This window comes from Sparus aurata, chromosome 4 (genome assembly GCF_900880675.1).
Source record: "Sparus aurata chromosome 4, fSpaAur1.1, whole genome shotgun sequence".
NCBI classification, from domain to species: Eukaryota; Metazoa; Chordata; class Actinopteri; order Spariformes; family Sparidae; genus Sparus; species Sparus aurata.
In genome coordinates, this window is record NC_044190.1 from 14,660,460 (window position 1) to 14,682,189 (window position 21,730).

The 21,730-nt window shown below is 41.0% G+C and overlaps 1 protein-coding gene across 1 annotated transcript; it reads right to left on the bottom strand.

Annotated features, from left to right (window-relative positions):
* Positions 1-1,544: 1,544 nt before the first annotated feature.
* Positions 1,545-5,298, bottom strand: fibinb (fin bud initiation factor b). Its single transcript, XM_030414270.1, has one exon. It carries the CDS (start codon positions 4,815-4,817, stop codon positions 4,194-4,196), a length of 624 nt encoding a protein of 207 aa, XP_030270130.1. The 5' UTR covers positions 4,818-5,298; the 3' UTR covers positions 1,545-4,193.
* Between the last annotated feature and the right edge of the window lie 16,432 nt (positions 5,299-21,730).

A 21,730-nucleotide genomic window follows, 5' to 3' on the forward strand; every position in this document is an offset into this window, starting at 1 on the left:
AAAGGGTAGGCGATGGTTATCATCAGTCACCTTTGCAACTAATATCAGTGCACACCTGTTGATTAATAAAACAACATCAACACTGATAGCAGTGGAATGTTTGGATATATGTGGAAGTCATGGAATAAACTTTGTGGTAAGGTATCATCCGTGACTTGCAGAGGGTGGAGGTACACAATGTTCCTTTGTTAACGATATGTAATCTTGCATCATGAATTCATTGAAATCATTAACCTTTGTATAACCTCTGGATAATCTTTAATTATCCATAGGTTAAACATGAGTGAGGAAAACCAGAGGCTATTCCCTCACATGGGGACATACTAAGTAGGTTAAAGGTGTTTTCAGGTGTCTGCTCTAAGTGTATTTATATTGCCTCGTCACGAGTGCAATCAGAGGGCTCAAAGTATGTAATGACTCTGTGTTGCTCTGTGAAGCTGTCTCGTTCTTTGCGATATTACGCAACATACTGTATATCGGTTTTATGGAGCTTTGGGTACAAGTGACGTTATTCCTTAAACACAAAGTTTCAAACTGTCTACGCCACCTTATTCATGACCTTCAAACATTGAAGCGTGACAAAAAAGTTGTTTTTTAGCAGACCAGGGCAGAATACAGGAAAAAACAAGTTGTTTGTAAGGCCCACCGCTGCCCCTCAGAACACCATCAACAGAGCCTCCTTACGTGTCTTTTCCTCATAAATACCAAACGACCAGCCTCTTCCTTCAAAGCACTCGTTGGGGGGCACTGCCTGTGTGTGTAATTAACAGCAGACCTCAAAATCTTGTAAAAAAGCACTTAGAGGAATTTTGTAATTTTGAAGCACGTGGCCCTACAGTATGCAGTTCTAATGAATATAGAGCTTCTGCAACATTGTGGGGTCGGCTGAAAAACCAAACGACCTCCTGGATGTAGCCCAGAGGGTTTCACAACAACATAAGGAATGGTTTCATCTCAGTTTTACATCATTAAAGGATTAATTAACCCCAAAATGTATATTTGGTCAGTACATACTTACCCCCAGTGGAAAATTGCGTGAATGTTGTGTGGTCCACAAAATATTTCTGGAAACAGTAAAAAAAAAAAAAAAACAGGGTGCAGCATTCTCTTAAATAACTGCTGGGGGCTTGTTTTAAGCCCCCCCCCCCAAAAGAACAACAATAGCAAAAACAGGACCAGAACCTCAATGAAGCTCGTTCCGCATAATCCAAGTCTCCAGAAGCCCAGAGAACCCAAATTGATTTTGGGAAAAGATTTATTTACACCCTTTTAAAAGCTGAAATCTTCACTTTAGCTGCTAAGCTAAAAGTGTTTGCTACCACTTTGTCTGAAGCAGGTGCACAAACTTTCCATCAGCTTGAGGACGGGACTACATTTTCATTTTTAAGCTTATCCTTTGACGACTAAAAAGACTAATAATAGTGACACTGATAAATGTTTGAACCCAAATTGCAGCTCTTGAACAAGTCATACATGCTTTAAAGGAATATCTCATACAATTGATAAGTTATGCCACAAACAAAACACGTTCTTGCAAAAAAAAGTGTATTTCAAACACAAAGTCTTTATTGAGACGACACAACACAATCCGTTCAGAATGCTGTCACACAGATTGATGTTTGACCATGAAGTCCACGAGTGCTGCCTGCAGTCTTATCCGTCAACACATTACATCCCACCACATAAACAAGAATAGATATATGCAGCTCTATTTCAAAACTTTATATAAACAAAGAATACATATTAAGGTGTTCTGTAATTAAGATATTGGCACTCACAGTATTTACTTACGTCTAATAATAATACACTGTACATTTTACAAGAGTATACTGCCTGTGCACAACAGGCACAGTAAAGGCCTTGCATTTTGAACCGTGTCACAACCTTTAGCACCGCAACAGTGAAGAATTGTGCAAAGTATGCCATAGCCTATGAAGCAAAATATTACAACAGATAGGTGTTCATATGTAAACATTCTTTGATATTCTTATAAACATTTATCTGGATTGTCAGAGAAGATGTTAGATGTCATGTTAGGAGCTTTCAACCAGGCTAAATGAGGTCCACCCTGTCAACGGAGTTTTCCAAAACTCATTTTGTCAACTTCCCAGGTGGGAATCAAACCTACACGCGCAGCGTTCACTTGTGAATATCGATGCTGACACATAAACTGTCCAACATGTCCAAGATTTTTTTGTCCTGAAGTGAATCTGCTAATCTTCTCCAAAACTCACTCGTCGCTCGTTATTTTTACTCTCCTAGGACTGAATGAGCTTTGTAAAACCCTTCATCGGACAACAGTACGTATGTCTCAGGAACTGATAGTTCCTGTTCTCACTTTTTTTTGATTGGCTGACTCATATTGTAAGCCGTTGTTTTACATACACGCACACGCACACGCACACGCACACACACACACACACACAAGGCCATACATTACTAATTGGAAAATATTACTGTAATTTGTATTTACCAATATCATGTGTTTTTATTGGACTATTACAGCGTTCACAAGCAGTGGGCCATAAGACAGTTTCAGTCAGATGATATAAATTTGTCTAGAGGTTTTGCCATATCATTGATACCGCGTTAGCTATTAAACATCCCTTGGTGAATTACAATGACTGACAAGGAACATTTTATGGCAATATTGGATCTTTGCATCAATATGATGAAGTACGTTGATTTATTAGGTGTTTGCTGGATCAGCCGGAGGCAGACATTTCTAAATGGTATTCTTGTCAGCTGGCTCTTTTCCAGAAAATGTATCACAATATTGTCATATATTATTACTGTGAAATAGGATATCATTCCCTGTGGTGTTTCTATGAAAAGTAATATCATTGGTGTCAGATTCCATGCAACAAATATTTTTTTTTTTTAGGTTTAAAACACATTTTCTTACTCACCACTCGCAGTAATAGTTTTATTTGCCCAGGTTTTCAACGCACTCTCAACGCATTTCTGTCATGAATGCAATAGATGTGAATGAATCAGCTGTTTCTCACGGTGTCAAAATGTTATTCTAAAGAACTGAAGACAATATTAACTTTATTAATTACTTCCACCAAGGACTCGTTGGTTGTGTTGGTTGGTTAGTTGGTTCTTGACCAGGAATAGACCCCATTTAACATTTGGTGCGGAACTAGGAATAATTTTTTCTCACGTTCCTTGCTATTGTGCGTTTTCAACATTTTGGTTAATTTCTGAGGGTATAAGGCATTGATGTTGATGAAAAATTATTAGGTGTATTTAGTTGGTTGGTATCTGTGAGTGAGTAGAAAAGGGTATTGTTGGCAGAGGTACGCTGAAGTCCTAAAACACATTCTGACACATGGCCCCTTTACAAAACAGGGCCATGAGGTAACTTAACAATGAGGGAACCAACACAGCTGACTGCTCCTTAGTTGTGTCAGTAATAATAATAATAATAACCAAATTAGCAAAAAAACAAACACAAAAAGATAGGGAATCAGGGCTTTTGGGGGTTGTGGGGCAGTCGCCTGTTTGATTATTCCAATTTTGGAGCTCGATATCACAAAACCTGAGCAAATTAAACCAAAACTATCTGCATGGGTCTTCTAGTTCTAGTGAGCAACTGAGACCAATTTCATTTTTTTTTTTAATACCAGATTGTTAAATTTAACAAAAACATCTTGTGATCTCAGATCAACAGTATCTTTTGACCACTTGTTGGGTTCTGACCCCAAAGTCGGGAACCGCTGCTCTAGATTTTAAAGTGGCACTATGTAGTTTTGGAGAAGAAAATTTACAATATTAATGAGGTATTAATAAGAACTCAGCAGGTCCCCAAAGTATTGTTTGAAGCTAAAAAGGTGGCAGGGTCCGCCAAATGTGAACAAAGTAAAACAGTATGAAATTGTGTTCTCCTTTAAGGTCAGTTTATGCAGTCATGAAAAAAAAGCAAATTTGTTTATTTAGTTTGTTTTGGTATATTCTGATTTAAATGTCTTCCCCCAAAACGGCATAGTGCACCTTTAATGAGAAAATATGTTGTTTTGTTTTTTTGTTTTTTGCACTTTTTGAAGCTTATGGTTTTATTCCTGATAATGATTGATCAAATTTGTAAACCCTGCCTCTGCCTCACGGTCACACTCAACCCTTAGAATAAAAAAAACAAACAAACATAAAAATAGTACTGTATTGATTGGTGTAGCAGGAACTACTTTCTCTCAGAACTTCATGTACTCGTTCTTCAGCCTGCTCAGCCTCGTGCCGTGGCTGCGAACGATCAGAGACAGGAGCTCGTGCTTGTCCTTCAGTCCCAGAGAAATGTCCAGCGTGTCCTTCAGGACGTCCCGTGTGTGCACTACCATGTTAAGAAAGTCGTCGTTGAGCCGGTGCTCCTCCTTCAGCTCGCTCTCCTGGCTCTGCTTGAACTTCACCTCCAGCTCCAGCAGAGATTTCTCCGAGTTTGTAAACGCCTCGCTTATCTGCGCCGTCTCCCTCCGCAGATACATCCCGTAGCTGTCCTCTCCGTCCAGGTCGTACGAGATGCTCTTCCCGATCCCCTCCAGCACCCTGGCCGAGTCCTCGATCTGCCTCTTGATGATGGTGAAATCGTCCCGTATGACGGCGTCCTGGTCCTCGTCGAGCCCGCACTTTCGCTCGTCGGTCATTTTGAAAAGCATCTGGCATTTCTCCGGGTCGTCGTTGTCCTCGTAGTCGCCGTCCGGCACGAAGTAGTGATGGAAAGTGCCGTTGGACATCTCCGGATGTAGCGGTCCGGAGAAAAAGGCTCTGCACGTCGGCAGTGATAACATCCCGGCACACAGGAGCAAGTGAAGAAAAGCCATGATGCCTTGTCCCGAAACACGCACACAAGTATGGAAATATAAGAGTTTAAAACGTTTTCTTTTTCACAGCGAAAGTGTCACACCGGCGGACTATTTAACTCCAACTCGGCGCAGAAACACAAACATCTCAGTCAGGTTTAACTGTTAGCGGTTAGTTCACGCTTTTGTTTTGTCCTGCTCAATATCCCCGTTTGTCCAAGCGGGTGACAGTCGCTCCTCTTCTCTTCCTTCAGTCGAGCCTGTCAGCCTCCATCACTGTGCGCGAACAGGAAAGTAGTGTGAGGGAGTTTTGCTCAGCGTGGAGACGGTTGCAGCCGACAGCCGACTTCACTTGGTGCCTCAAACGCAACATCTGGACGTCTCAAGTGGCGCGCTCGGGTTTTTGGCTAATAATACCTCAGCGCCACTCTCAAATTACAGCCCCTCCGTCACTTCACAGGCTGGAGGAGGCTGCCAGCGGGGCCAAGCTGTTGAAGTCCCACTCAGGACAGGAAGGAACTGAGTTTGTGTTCGTTCACACAGCCGTAACAAGTTGGCGTAGATGGTTTTTAAAAAGTTATTAGACTTCTGGGAATTGCGCAAGTGCCCACAGAGGGCAGGAGCAATATAACTTGAAACCAGTGTTGGAATTTAGGCTTAATGTTTTTGAATCTACCTACAAGTAGCCTACCTCAAACCTGTACTGGAGTATTTCCATTTTCAGCTACTTACTTCGGTGCAGTGATGGCGTGTTTTTTGAGGTGAACCTTCAAGTTAGCATCGCCCTGGTTTCCTCGGCAGAAAAAAAAAAGAGATATTTTAATTTGATTTCATATCGTTAATTAAATCACAAGGAGTAAAATCCTATTCTCAGGCTATATGCTGACTACATTGCGGTTGCGTGACTTAAAGGGATATTCCGGTGTAAATTTAATCCATGTTCTAACACACCGTGACACTGATTAGGACCCCCCCCCTCGAGAGAGGTAAAGTTTGCAGACCGCTAGCTAACGTAGTTTTAGCATCCTCAGAAACGACCGCACGACGACAATACATTGCAGTAAATGGGTCCAAATATAAAACCGCCATCAAAAAGCCACAAATAATGCTCAGAACAGCACCAAACTTCAGCAACATTAGAAACAGGGTCCCACCACATATTTCGAGGCATCAAACATTTGATATCATTGCCGGAAAAGATAAACAAAACTCACCTCTCCACCTGCAGGCTCGTTGTGGGGAAGCCCTGTGAGTGGATTACCAAGTGCAGTAGAGTTCCGCAGCTCAATGATGATCATTACTGCGAGACTCTACTGCACTCGATAATCGACTCACAGGGCTTCCCTACAACAAGGAGGCTTCTCGGGTGGTGAGTTTTGTTTATCTTTTCCGACAAATGTGTTAGACCATGGATTAAACTTACACCGAAATATCCCTTTAAATGTCACCACCTCTAAGTGTCTTACTACACAATTAGTATTAGTGTTTCTGTTTAAACTGATCAGTCTACAAGTTGTAAAGTTAAAGTCAGAATAGTTTGTAAAGACGGACTAGTGAGTAGATGAGTCTATGTGCGTGGTGTGATGATGTTTAATGTCCATGACAACATCCGTAGCCTCATTTAGCCACTTGTTAGCAACCGCCATTTTTAAGACACATAGCATGTTATAATTCCAATGTGGGACATGTAATGTGGTATTTTATGCTGTAGCAAAAAAAAAAGTTATCTATTGGCTGTGGTAAACACAGATCTTATTTATGGCAATTTAACCAAAAATTGATTAAAAAAAAACCTCAGACTTTGAGACGAGGGAACTGGATGTGAAAAAATGCTAATTGATTTACGTGTTTTAGGACTACAAATTACACTCATTGGAGATATATTGTAGGCAGCTACTTTTTTACTCCTCTTGTTTCTATGTGATAACTTTAGTAACTAGTTGTTTGTTTACTTTGCGTTTTTAAATGAATGTATTTTATGGTCAAATTTAAAGAGATTAAGATTAGTTAAAAGCTATTGTATTGATTTTTCGTTCAGCTATTCTTTATTGTCAAATGCTCAGTATTGAGATAATCCAAAAGTAATGGAAAGTAATCAAGTTATATTACTTAAATATTGTAATACTTGGATTACATTACTGACTACATTTTTTAACAGGTAATTAATAGCTATCACAATACATTTTAAGATGTATTTACCCTCCCAACCCCCTTGGCCGATTTTAAAAGAAGGAAAGAAAGAAAGAAAAAGAAATACTGATTACAGAACACACACCACACCACACACACAATTTTTCTCCTGCTGATAGAAGCCAATAATCCTTGATTAAATACATTTTATCAAGTACTGTTGCCAACTTCAAGTGTTTTCTGTTCTCTGTTGCATTAAGATGCTACTCACAGGTTTATGCATCAGTAATAATGATCCCATAATATAACATAACTCTCAGAAGGGTTATTCTGCTGAAGAGCTTTTGACACATACGTACATTTAGCTGATAATAATGTTTGAATGAACACTGACTTGAAAACAGGACTTGAAATTGAGTGTTTTCACAAAAATAGACACTTTTCAGTAGAGCTAGACTTGACTTTTGCCCATCTCACCCTGCATTTTTCCTCCACAAACATAATTTGAATTTGTCTATGAAGACTTTTATAGCTGTTTATTTTCAAGAGTTGATTTAACATCATAACGAGCGTGGCACTCAGCAGAGTGCATACCTCTGGGCAAGGCTGCTTTAATTCAACGAAGCTTATTCAACATTGATTCTTTTCTGAATTCCCATTAGTTCAGCTGCACGTTGGTGGTAGTTGCAGGTTTCTATAATTATGCGTGCCCATATAGCAGCTGAAAAAAGACTGCTGTCTATGAAAAGGTATTTCAATCTGGATCCATTTTCGGCATCAAATTGTACTCACTCATAGATACCAGCCACCTAACTACAGCATATTTTTTAAATCTAGATTCATGCACTGTTCTCTTAGGAACTGATAAAAAGAATTAAAAATGTTTTAAAAAAAACGCAATGCTAAAGAAAGCAAGAAACAGTTCCTGGAGTGATCCCTTTATCTGGATCCACACCAAAGTTTAATGGGGTCGATTCTGGGCCGACACCAATCCTTCATTTAGATTTTGTGGAAGTCCGTTCAGTTGTCTGTTTGTTATCCTGCTGACAAACCAACCAACAAACAAACGGACACAGGTGAAAACTCCTTGTCGTAGGCAACAAAGTGTAAAAAGACATAATTTAATACCATATATATGTATGTGTAGATGTCTGACTACAAATTACAACCACAAGTTGAAATCAGGTGTTCTCTGAGCTTCCTTTAGCACACTAACCACCTGTTATTTAGTGGCCCGCTGGCATCAAATGACAGGCCCAGTTTAGTTTAAAGGGGACAAAAATACATGCAATGGTCACCTGTTGAGTTGAGCCCTGAAAAGCTTTGTTACAGCTTGGAACTGTAATTTACCCTAGCTTTTACTCTATACTTTGAGGATTATAAGTGTATTTACTTTGGAAATAAAAAGACCCATTTGAAAATGTATTCCAGTACTGAAAAATTATACCAGTATAGTATTCAAAGCAGAAGACGAATTTCACTGTGTGGATCCAACAAATGCTATTCAGCTGTAATGATGATGCTTTTTCCAGTGAGCTTAAGATGCTCCGGTCGCAAAGGCGGTGCCTCGAGGGAAGAATAATTGCGATTTTATATCTCAAGAACCAACATGTTAAGAGTGATCTAATTTGCTAAACCACAATTCCACTCAATTTGTGCATTTATTTCCAGTGGAAACAGCAGATGTTTACCTACCTATGAGGAGTCCTGCACTCATTTTCCCGCCGCATGAGTGATTATTCAGGGTTGTGACCTGCATAAATTAAACTCGAGCAGCACAACCAGTTTTAAGTGGTAAACTTGTTAAAAGTGGGTTTATAGATTCCAATGTATGTATAAAATGAGCTATTCCATTAAATACCAAAACAGAAAGTGAATGACTTTGTTATGTAAGCCTTACATAAACCAAGGTCTGCCGTGTGCATCAGTCTGATTTATGATGTGGAGAAATGCTCCGCCGCTCGTCGTGTCTGAATCTCACCTCGACAATAACACGAGAAATTGAAAGGAAATGCATTATTGAATTAAAAAGTCCTTGGTTCAGTGTCACCGTTGCTCCATAGTTTCTGAAGAATTCACAACTGTAAATTGCGTCCTCTCGTCCAACAGTAATAAGATGCATCGGCATGTGTGCGACTGCATTTTTATGACAAACCTGCAGTGCTAACTCAACTAAAGCGGGGATATAGCAGCCTAGTGAAGCATTACAGAGGCTGCCCTGTGACATTATCCTGCAGAAGGAGTTTCAATGTGGTGTCAGACAAAAAGAAAAAAAAGTAAATGGAAAATGAAGTCATGTTATGGTTCAGGGTGTGTCCCTCTGTTTTGATTTGACGTCTTTTGTGGCGCATTTACATTTGCATTAAATCATTTTGAAGAGGAGGAGGCCTCCACCTACTCACATAGGACAGTCTCATAAAAAACAAAAAAACGAGGAGTTGTTTGTGACCTCCTTCATGTTGCACTAAAGCTGGAACTCAAAGCACAATCCAGATATTTCCTTCCTCTGAGCAGCTCTCTGCTGTGTGTGCTGCTGAAGCGTCTGCCTTCATCCTCTCATTCAAGATGCTGGATGAAATTTGAATATTACAATGCTATACCGACATTTGCCAGCCCTAATTTTTGACATAGTGCGTCCAACTTTGAGCTAAATTGACCACGTTGGGGTAAGATTCCAGTTTGGCAAACCTCTGCTTCCCGAACTGAGCTTGACTTGAAGTGACTCAGCAGTCAGGTCAAAAGAGTTTATCCTGCGAATGCAGTAAAGGTTTATTTATTTTATGCTTCTGGGACTAACTGAGACTGACTTTTGTGATTAAAATGTATTATTTGATTAAATATGAGACATTTAAAGGGTAACTCCACCAAGTTTACAAATTAAAGTGAGTGTACAGGTCTTGGTGTAATTTTGCCTTTTTATAACGCTTTTTGTGGCTGCTGTAGAAGTTATGTGCAATGCTTTAGTTGTATTCTGGGATATGTAGGTTTCGAAAGAAAGAAAGAAAAATCGGTGGAATAAAATATCCAATACCCTGGTTCTTGCGGTATTTTGGTCATTTGTTTTTAAACCCTCCATAATGAATCCAGCAGTCTTATAGGAGCGCAATGAGGCCTTTTCACAACTCTGTGCCTATATTACCCACAATGCAACTTAGCCACTGAGTGATTACATGCAGATTTCGCTGGAGCCACAAAAGGCTTTATACAACTTTTCCCTCATATGCAGTAGTGCTCCCCAAGTCCTGCAAACACACCTTAATGTGTAGAGTTGGTGGACCTACCCTTTAATTAAGACCGCATGATGATTAATAGGTCCTCTCATGATCTCAGGTCTGGTAGGTGTCGTGTGTCTCAAAGCAGAAAAATGAGGCAGAGCAGATGATATTAAAGCGGGGTTTATTTAGTTTGTTTTTGGGACCGAAGTTGACACTCAGCAAAGGCAGACAGGACCAGATGGGAGCAGGCAGGCGGATAAAAAAACAGGCAGAGATCAAAACTTACAAACAAGCAGAACAGGAAAAGATGGCTGAAGCTCAATGACGTTAGGCTACACTGAACAATCTGGCAGTCGGATCCCATTTGCGGGCAGGTGCATATTCAAAGTGCTAGATTACAGGGACTGAAGAACAGGTGTGCTGGCAGGTGATGATCAGGAGACTGGTGGGGGGAACGGCGGGAACCGGACGAAGACTGCGGGTCGGACAGGACAAGACCTGTCACTACCGTCCATCCTGGGATCCCTCCACTGCGGCTCTTCTTACATTTACATTTACATTTAAGGCATTTAGCAGACACGTCTGTCTAAAGAGACTTACAGTAATTCATTCATACGTTCATACCCCGATAGCGATGGCTGCCATGCAAGGTGCCGACTAGGACATCAGGAGCAGTTTGGGGTTCAGTATCTTGCCCAAGGACACTTCAACATGCAGACCAGGGGAATCGAACTAGACCTTCCGATAACAAGACACTCAGCCACAGCAGCCCCTCTTCCTGATGTGTCGTACCTTCCCATGTTGTTTCTCTATTGTTTTCCTCTGTGATCAGTGGTTCTAAGGATAGAGGGGGGCTATACAGATAGCGGCTACTCAAGCGTACGAGTGTGCTATTTTGTTAGGTGAAAGTACCCAAAGACACAGGGAAAATATGCTTTTCTCTTTGTATTTTAAGCATGTATCAAATGCAGCTTTCAATATATTATATACAAGTCAGGAACGTCAAGTTTAGTCATTTTAAACATTTAAAAAGTACACTCAAGTATATGAAATACACTTTTTAAGAGTCTATTTAAGTCAGTTTTTGGTGATATGGTTCTTGTTAAAGGTGCACTATTTAGTTTTGGGCAAGACATTTTGATCAGAAGAGAAAGATCTTCAGTGACAAACAAACTAAATAAAGAAACTCTTTGTTTTCATGACGGAATAAACAAAGTGGCGACACAGTTGGATTCTGTTTTACTTTGTTTATACATGGCGGACCCTGCCACCTTCCAGCTTCAAGCAGCATTGTGGGGATACTGTTTTCCTCTGAGAACAGCTCGTTTATTCGGTCAGGGAACAAATAAATACTTCTGAGTTTGTATTGGGACCTCATTAAAACTGTAAACATTCAAATTCTGAGTTTGTATTTCTTAATCAAAACTACAAAGTGCCCCTTTTAAAGACAGTCTACTCCAATATCAAGCAAAAGTCAAAATGATTTTGCAGATTCTGAACATCTAATTTACAAATCAACTTTGACAAATGAACCACATCAGTATAACAACGTTGCTGGATTTGCAAATCATTCCTAATAAGTTCCGTAGTAAATTTTATAGTAGATTTCACGTCCAGATTCACTTTCATAGCGTTGTGGTAGAATCAGGATGTCAGAGTGCTGTAGCAGTGATGCTGGTCGTGTCTGAAATCATTTGGTGGGACGTCAAATTAAAGCATCCAAATGATGCGAGTGGAATTTGAAAAGAAGTGAAAAAGAAAATTGACATAAATGTGTCATCTCCTTCAATTTGAATGGAGAATTGAACAACTCGGGCACGCACTCAGGGTAATTTGTGTATTGTGAAATGTCTGCTGAAATTTCAGCCTTGCTCGCCCTGCCTCACTTAATTAGACGCGAATCCATTAGAAAAATGTTTTTGGCTGCATTTCTTGCAGCATCACTTACTTTCAGCCCCCGTGTCACATTTGGCCTCAAAGTTTTTCCAGACATTAACCAGAGAAATGATGACCCAGCGTTCCCGGCGACTACTGGATGGTGGCAGTGACATCATACATCATGTGGAGTTTTAGGAGTTTGTGCAGCAGCTCAGGCCCACTGACTACGTGCGCTCAGACCTTGTAAAACGTAACAAAAATAAAATCCAATATTCATTCTTATCCGTTTTCATTATCAGTTGTTTCTCCTAGTCAGCAAATCTATTGTATTTCCCGACAGATTGCGAACCAGGGAGGATTTAGATAATACAGCAGGGAGACAGCCACTGCTGAAGATGCATGGCCTTGTCTGAGGAGCCTCAAACTATATATCTGTGAAGCCGAATGTACTTTGTATCTGTAAAGACGACTCTCCTATCATTTCTTGCGTCTCTCTGCTCTGGTGAGAGTTAAAGCACAAGTGTGAGGTTCTCCCTCTTTACAGCTATGATAAATGTCGGCCATCCTGTTGGTTTAGTGTTAGTCTTTTATGTGAGTGTCGCTGACAGAATCCCTGGACGCTTTCCAGCCTTCACATCGGGCTTGTGTAGTTGTAGCATGCAGAATGAAAAATAAAGCCTCGGTCCCACGTGAACAGATGTGTTGGATCACGAGTCTTGTTTTCGCAGCAGTTTCACCATGTACTTTTTTTTTTTTTTAAAGCCATCATTCCGCTCACACTTTGGCAGAGCGTGTGCACTGCAACAAATGATGGTTCAGTATGCTAGATGAATTCAGTAATTCCCTTTTATCAGATCAAAATTGTATTTTGTCCAAGACTTTTGTTTATGACCAAATGCCTTCAGAGCTAGTGGCATTTCCATTAGCCCCAGCTGCACTCTGTGTTTACGTCTATGCTGCATTCATGTTCTTCTCAGACGCTCCCCACTCCTGTACTTCGGTGCGGAAGTCGTTCATCCAGGCAACTGTGCAAATTTGTAAATTGTGGAATTTACATGTGAGGAAGCAAGTTTCATGAGGTTTGTAGTCACATGTTTAGTTTCAACATGTGGAAATTCTAATTAAAAAAAGCCAAAACTATTCGTTGATGACCCTGCTGTAACATCAGACATGTGTGTCGTGGTAGCACCTACACCAAACACAGAACAGCAGAGTCTAGCTCTGTCCAGACCTCACTGTGATTAAAGGCCCATGTTAGGTTGACAGACACTGTTCAGCCAATGTTTGTACGAGCCTGGCACGGTCAACTCCACTCACCCACCATTGGCATGATGAAGCCGAGAGATCGCGTACACCATCTTGTCTCTCTCTCTCTCTCTCTCTTCCTCTTCGACTCCCTGAACCTGAATGACTCTCAGCACTGTTACTGTCGGAATTATTGGAAAAAATTCCCACGAATGCCCTCTCAAGTCAGGACAACCGCCCAGAAAGTGGGAGAAAAGCTTGATACACGAGCTGCCGAGTTGACATCATATGACATTGAAACATGGCTGAAGAAAGCAAACATTGGGTTGATGGTTAGAAACCAAAGTCAAGTATTGTATAGGCAGTGTATCGTTTCCTTTGTGCTAACTTGTCATTCAAATATTGGAACCAGCTGTCAACGCGGTGTTTAAATGCCCTGAGAGATAATGTTGCTCCCACATCCAGACATGATGGAGGAACGACCTCCCAACTCGGGAAATGGGACCATCTGAGGACCACATGAGTGCAGCTTTGATTTCTGCCTCTTCCAAGGACATTCAATTAACAGCACATGAGAATATAGAGTAGCATTTACTGGAAATCCAAAATCTCAAATGATAATGAAGTACATTTCTTCCCAGAACCTCCCTTCCAGAGTTTGCCAAAATGAAATGAAACGGAACCAAATGTGTATAAAGGTGTTCAATGAAGCTCGACGACAAAGAAACCTGCAGGCGACACGCACGGCCATAAAGCTGGTAACCTGGCTGAATGGTGACTACATAATCCCTCAACTAGATTACAGAAGTCTCAAAAGTTCCCTCAAACAGACAGAACAAAAGACGGCAATGAAATCTCAGCAGGGCCTGAACAGTGCAGAGTTTCAGCTGGACGATCTGTTACCATGAGCTCTGCAGTCTGTCATGGACGAAATCAGAAAAACGCAAGCGAGGAATTCACCGCCTCTCTTAAGCCTTCACAAAAGGGTGTTGTCACACTCTGACTGGCTTTGAGGGGAATGCCCCAAGATTGTTTCGGTCTTAGCACCCTGCACAACAGGTGATCAGATCGCACTGTTTGCACTTTTTATCTGTGTCTCATATTCCTTCATTTCATTTTTTAGCATATTTGTATACTAAGTATTTTGATTATATATTTTGGGAATCACGAGGAAGGCAGATTTAAATCTTTGTATCCAGCGCGTGCTCTGTTAGAGTTTGTACCTACAGCACAACTATTTTGTGCACGCGCCTGAATTCTAATATATTTGACAATAATTGCCGTTTGCCTTAGGCTATACTTTACCGCCGAATTATTTCCATCCGTATTTTTGTTTCCTTGCTTTCCGTTTCTTTCCTCGTGTCAATCTCCTTCCGCTCCAGCAGCCCGGGCACACAGTATGCCCGCCACTCTAATGAAGTTATTTCATTTCAGCCAGAGATAATGGGCCAAGAACAAATCCATTTGTCTGCACACTCAACGTCCGTGTCATTACAAGAGACATTGCAGAATGGCTGGTAATTCAGTTTTGCTCAAGAAAATGGTCTAATACATGTCATGTGTTCTTTCTGCTGTGAACTCCTGTCTTAATGCGCTAATATGGATCCACTGTTGATCTCTTTCTCAGTGATGTTCGTAAGTCTTTTCCACTCGGGGAATGTTTATTGCAGGGTGCGATTTTAACTTGTTTGTTTAAATGAAAAACAAGTAATTGCCGTCCCTGAGAGATGTGCGGGATTAAAACAAGATGTTTCTTAAGATGTTATTTTATTCTGTTTGTTATTATTTTGAACACAACATGTTTAATTCATACGGTTTGGGACTGCTAATTAAATGTCTTTGTCAGCTCTGAAGAAAGTTCTCCCTGCCTCATATATTTTTCCAAGAATCATTCAATTTAGTTATTCTTAATATAATGCTGAAACAGTAGATGTTTTGTTAAAACATCCAACGAAAGCAACAAACCACGCCGAATTATTGGTTAAGGATAAAAACACTGGAGAACAGAGAACGACATTCATGTGGGTGAACGTTTTATTTGAAATCTTTTTCTCGGACCATCCTGGTTTTTTTTTTTATATTTCGAGGTCAGGGTCAACTCGTCCAAAGCTTCCCTCCAAGTGTAACCTCCGAGGCGTTTTATGTATCAAAAGATGAAAAGAGTTTTATATTGATATGCACGGACATTCTTCTAGATGTCAGATATCTGGGTTTTATTTGAAATCTTAAAAAACATGGCAGCCTATGAGTGCTTTGGCCCGAAAGTTTCCAAGTTCTTGTCTGTTTCAAATCAAGGCCGTCATCCCTACAGTCACTGGCAGCTGCATCTTTTCATGCTAGCTCACATCCTTTGACTCACTGTGTAAAACAGAGACAGTTCTGACTAATAGACAGAAAAGCACAGACTTGTCCTGGCAGTGTGTCCGCGCATGTGTGGCGTGATTGATCTTTAAGAAACAGGGAAAAATTCACCACGGTGAACCGCATGTGAACTCCCCCTTATGCCAGAAAAGAGCTGGATTTGGGACAGCGGGCGTTTCGTCATTATTTCTTTGGAGACCAATAAGAAATTAAATGCATTCAGATTTCAACATTTTCAGAGAAAATGGAGGTTTTTGTTTGTGCCCTGTATTTCCAAAGTGCCGTATAATATTGAATGGAAAATCCTCAGATGCCAAACATGATTCACTCCATATTAAAACTCCAGTGAAAGCCACTGGAGTTCATTTATTTGCTTGTGAGGAGCGATGACTTCAGCCTGAACACGCAACTTCATATTTTATTCTTCATGAGATCAATCAACAGCCACGCTCAGGGGCTAGCTTAGCATTGCTAAAGTTCGACAATTAGGGAAATGGTCTTGCTTCCTTCCTTTGTCAAAACAGAACATGATCGCCAAGAAAACCAAAACTGAACCCTGTTTTCTGGTGTTTATGGAAGCTACTGTAGTGTTGACTGCCAACTGGAGCTGGAGGGGAAATGTACACTACTGCACCGAAAGAACAACATTACAGGGAAGAGAGGGTAAAAGAAGTGGGAGAAGTAGTCTCTGGTGAGTTGACTACTGAATTAATCAAGAGTCGTCCTTAATTCATCCACACAGCCGTTGCTCTGTAACGTTTGCTCACGGCAAGTGCACAGTAAAGTAATATGACCAAACAGCCAGATAACAGCAGATAAACACTGCATGAGTAACTCAAACAAACACAGATGTGTTTATTTGCAAATCCAACTCGCTTCCCCGTCGATGTATACAGCATTAAACAACCACCACTGCTGATGGAAGTCCTGTGGATGTAACTCCGGCACAAACGCTCCCAGATGACGTAAGGTTTTAAGCTTTATTTCACCTTAAATTCAGTCTCGTTCTCCGACTTATCTACACAATGCATAAATAAAGGTTGAGTTCTCTTTTAGACAATTCAATGCAGAACTTATGCTTTTAAATGAGATACCATCGTCATGCATGTAATGGTCAACATGAAGCTCCCACCAGTGGCCGGTAATCTTAGTTTAGCTTAACACAAAAACTACAACCAGGGCCACACAGTTAGCCTATCTGGATTAAATGCTATTTACACCTCTAAAGCTCACCAATTCACACTTTATATTCTATTGTGTGCAAAAATAACAAAAACCGTGCTTTCACAGGAGGTTATGTATGAACTACTTCTTCTACCCAGTATTTAAGTTTGAAGTCACTGGAGAAATGGCCGCTGTAAGAATATGTTCTGTTCCATTCGCAACATTTTAGGACAACGTCGTTTACTGTTTTTGTGTTTGTTTTTCCACCACTCGCTCAGATTCCAAGTCCAGAAACAAGCCCAGCCGAAAGTTAATTACCAGGCATAACGCATATTTTACACCATATCTCCAGTCACATTACAGTCAATAATTACCATATAATTCGCGTCATTTGCATTTTCATTACATCCCAAGCAACACTTCGGCGGAGCAGCAGCTTTATCTGCGAGTGACACTGGGTTGTTTTTCTCATGAAGAACGGAAGAAAGAAAATGCAGTATATCATGCTGCGGGGGGGACTGAATGGAAGCCGGATGCTCGTTAGTAGCTCCGGGGGTAGAAAGTCAATCAGACAACTGCATTTCACAAAGAACAATCTACTCAGTTAAAAGAGCAATGGAAGAACTTCCAGGCATTTAAGAGTGCAATCTATTTATTAGGAGATTTTAAAGCTTGGCTGCAGTGGAAGTTGTCCTGAGTCACTTGTCTTTCTCTGCGTGATCTGAGACATAACATGCCTTGAACCCCGTCCAACGATGACTTCAACAATTTAACTACACAATTACTGCTATAAAAGACACACCATTGACTGGAGGGACCTTAACATGGAGGAACGTTTGAAGTCAAATTGGTAGCAGCTTTGAGACAAATTCCCTGTACCCATGTCTTGATTCTGATCAGAGTTCATTTGTAACGCAGTATCCTCAGCAAATTATTCTTGTTATTGTAAAGGGAGGCCACTGAAGATTATGCACAGTGGAATAAGAAACAAGGTTGTTTGCAGAAAGAATGGACTCAAAAGGGAGAGAAGCGTACTGCTGACGACAGCTTTTATTAAAGTATAGAAGAGATCTGCGATGTGAACTCTCTCCATATCAGGAAATCTAATATAATAATCATGAAATGATAATGCCCTGCATATGCAGTCACGGGCGGAATCATTTCGGTACATGTCTCATTCAATACATAATGACTGCAGGGATCTTGTGGTGTTTTAACTCATGAAGCATAAATAATGCACTACCTCAGTCATAGCACAGGAAATTTGGAAAAATAAACATACAAAGCAGCCTGTTGGCTCAGCACAGCTCAACTTTATGATGCAGTTCTGATGAAAACAGTTACCAGCAAGTCCCGAGAGCCAAATTCGCTGATTGCCGTTTCATGTGAACCAGCTGGCACGACCACAACCGCTGGCACGAGTCTCACTTTGCAAAAGTCACCAAGGGGATGAAGCCAGTGTTGAAGTGTACATGTCCGAGACACAGTGACACAAGCTGTGTGCGTTTAACGTTCACAGAGGGTTAAATGTTTTTGTTGATTAATAACTGTAGATCTCCTGCAGCCATCCCACATATTCATTAACAGCGTTTAGAGGTTTGGGGTCCAAAGAGCCAACAGAGAATTTTTTTTTAATACGTTTTATTTGAAATGTTTCAATTAGAATTCAAAACCCTAATGATGAAACAAAAACAAGTAAATAAAAATAAAAAGTAACACACAACAACACACATTTACCCCACACCTAAAACAACCAAGCTCCACTCAACCTGAGTATTTCATTGTATTTTGCAGATAAATGAACCCACACATACATCATAAACCACTCGAATACCACTCCAATCTATTGATCTGTCATTGAGTCCAATCTTTTTTCTTCACCAAATAAAAGTTCAACAAAGTGGCTTCTGATAACTGCCATGTCCTATATGACATCATTGCCTATCTGCTGTGCATACCAATTTTCTACACCACACCAAACCTTTGCTGCAGTCCCAAAATATGTGGATCAGTGAATCTGTAATTTCAAATTTGAAACAAGTCGCTGATAGATCTGAGCCAGGATTCATTTTAACGTCGACCCCATGTGAGAAAGTTCATGTCCCTGCATCGGGTTAAAGACAGACTGTAGCAGTGACTGAATAACATGGGAGCATCCAAAAGCTTTAAACGCACCTTCGCTGAAAGGTTCCATATGAGTTATAAATATTATGTAACTGATTTTAAAGGCTGCGTCAGCTCATTTGACTTCTCCTGCCAGGTTCTCTTCAAAGTCAAATAAACCATACACTAAAAGAGGAAGAAATCAGAAGAGATACTTTTGTACAGTTTCGCAAGGTTGTACCGTCAGCTGCAAATTTTCGAGCGGACTGAGAAGACAAATCATGAAGGCTTGCATCTTTATGCAAAAATGCGCTCGAGATAAGAGTTTACCTCTGTACCCGCTGCTGACGGGACTTTGAAGTGAAGTGCTGTATATGATAATGCTCATGAAGCTTTCTGTCTTGAGTGACTCCTCCATGTCAGATGGGATGCCCTCTGCCCTTGGAGCTTAGGAAGTTAATGGAAAATCGAATCTTTGAACCACCTCTTTTCTATCAGGCTCTGCCAAGGCTGCATTGACAACCAGACAACACGGCGGGGCAGACTGTCTCCTCTGACATCTTCCTACGTGAACCTGATGTTACTGTCAACAACAATTATATGTCCTGTGAAGACTTCCACTTCCATTTCTCTGATTTTGACCGAAGTGTCGTCCACATACCTAAACCAGTGGTTAGGAGCAGTTCCGCTCTCAACCTCTTCCATATACGTGCTGTGGACGATAACATCAAGATGTCAGAGGAGACAGTCTGCCCTTCTTGGACTGAGCAGTACACACTGAAGAAGACAGAGGCCTCAACATTGAAGTGTACAGAAAACCTACACACACACCGATCAGTACTCGCTGTTAGACTCTCGTCACCCACTGAAGCACAAGCTGGGGTTCATCAGAACTCTAAACTATCAGGCTGAGGCTGTGCCCACAGGGAAAGAGGGGAAGGAGAAGGAACAGAAACACATCAGGGGAGTACTTAAAATCGTGGCTACCAAAACTGGACCTTTGTCAAAACCTCTAATAGATCCAGAGCAGACAGCGAGGAGGAGACGGGAAAACACAACAACATCCTCATTCCTTAATAAACATCATCACTTCAAACCTATCAACACACTGAGGCAGGAACTTGTCCATCCTAAGGACAAAACACACAGGCATAAGCAGAGTAATGTAGTGTATGCTGTTCAGTGCAGCCAGGACTGCACAGATTAGTACATTGGGGAGACAAAACAACCTCTCTATAAAAGAATGGCACAACACAAGAGGGCCAACTCCTCAGGCCAAGACTCGGCTGTCCATTTAGATCTGAAGGAGAAATCATTCCTTTGAGCACAACAATGTAAACATCTTGGCCAGAGAAGACAGATGGCTTGAAAAAGGAATAAAAGAAACCATCTATGTCATACTTGAACGGCTGTTTTCGAACAGAGTAGGTGGTCTAAGACATTACTTATCACCCACCTACAGTGCAGTACTGAGTTCCCTCCTGAGATAGCTTAACAACTCACCTAGCCCTATCAGTCCACATAGAGGCCGGTTGGGTCACCGACCTACAAGTGGCCCTGACGACTCTGAAACTCAGAGCTCACGCATGTCCTTAACGACTCTGAAAGGACACTCCTACATAGAGTTTAAAGGCCTTCAACTCCTCTCCATTTAGTTGGAACTGAAGAATCCTCCTGGATGAGAGGTGAAACTTCCTCAAGTAACTGAAACAAGTCCAGTAACCTACAATACAGCACCTAGAATTACCTGGACCTGGATGACCGAGAACCTTCATTTGCCAGGGACATTCTTATGGTGTTTTATTACAAATTTTAATTGTACTTTTAATGCTCGGAAAACAACGCAGAATAATTTAATTCATTTTTTATTTTTTTTTGCACCTGCCCCTTATAGAGTCTGTCCACTGCCCCCTGTTTGTCAGCCTCTGGGTGAGGATTGACTTGGTGTTGACAGAAAAAAACAGCAAAGACAAGCAGGCCTTGTCCTTTAAAATTTTATGCAATGACACTGAAATTCTTCTCTCCAAGGCGTTGGAAATAAGTTGTGATGTTGTTTCTTCTCTGCCCATCTGTCACTCACTGAGGAGGAGGATGAGGCAGAACAGTACAGCAGACTGCACGCTGTACAGTGCTAGAAGCAATTTGTGATAAGTAAAAGGGGAAAAGGCGCAAAAATTGTCATAAATTGGGAGAAACAGAGAAGAATTGTGACCCCAGGAGGAAACCGGGAGAGGGTGTTGAAAAACGAGTCTCCTAGGGATAGCAAGAAGGTTGGCAAGTATTTTTCTGGAACTGGAGGCAATGGTGATGGAGCTTTTCAACATTTTGAAGTGTGAAACCGCTGGATATTTATGACGAGGGAACACTGAATTTCCACATTTGTAAGTGTGACACTGTGTATTGTTGCAAAAAGCTGGAACATCTCCAGCCTTGTTTGTGGCAACCAAAACAGGTATTTCAAGCCAAAGCATGATCTCTTCTTAATCCGGACCAAGTGTTTTTTGTGCCTCAACCTAACCAGAGTACAGGCACAGCATCATCACAAGATAAGACTGAAGAAAAATGTAATGTAAATGTAAAAGTTTCATCATAGAGAAACTTTTTACAAATCAGTGGCTTGGCAAAAACGTCCATTGCCAGCATTTATTCTGACGGCCGGGTTGTTTGATTGCTCTCAGTGTGTGAAAGGATCCGAGAAAAGAAACTGAAAGAGAAAAGCAGAGAAAGAACTAAACTAAGAGATCTATCCAACTTCATAAAACCTTCAAGATACCACGTTTTCCACTGTGCCCTGTCCTGCACTGAGTGGGAGTTCGCAGTAGCAAAGACCACAGTGTT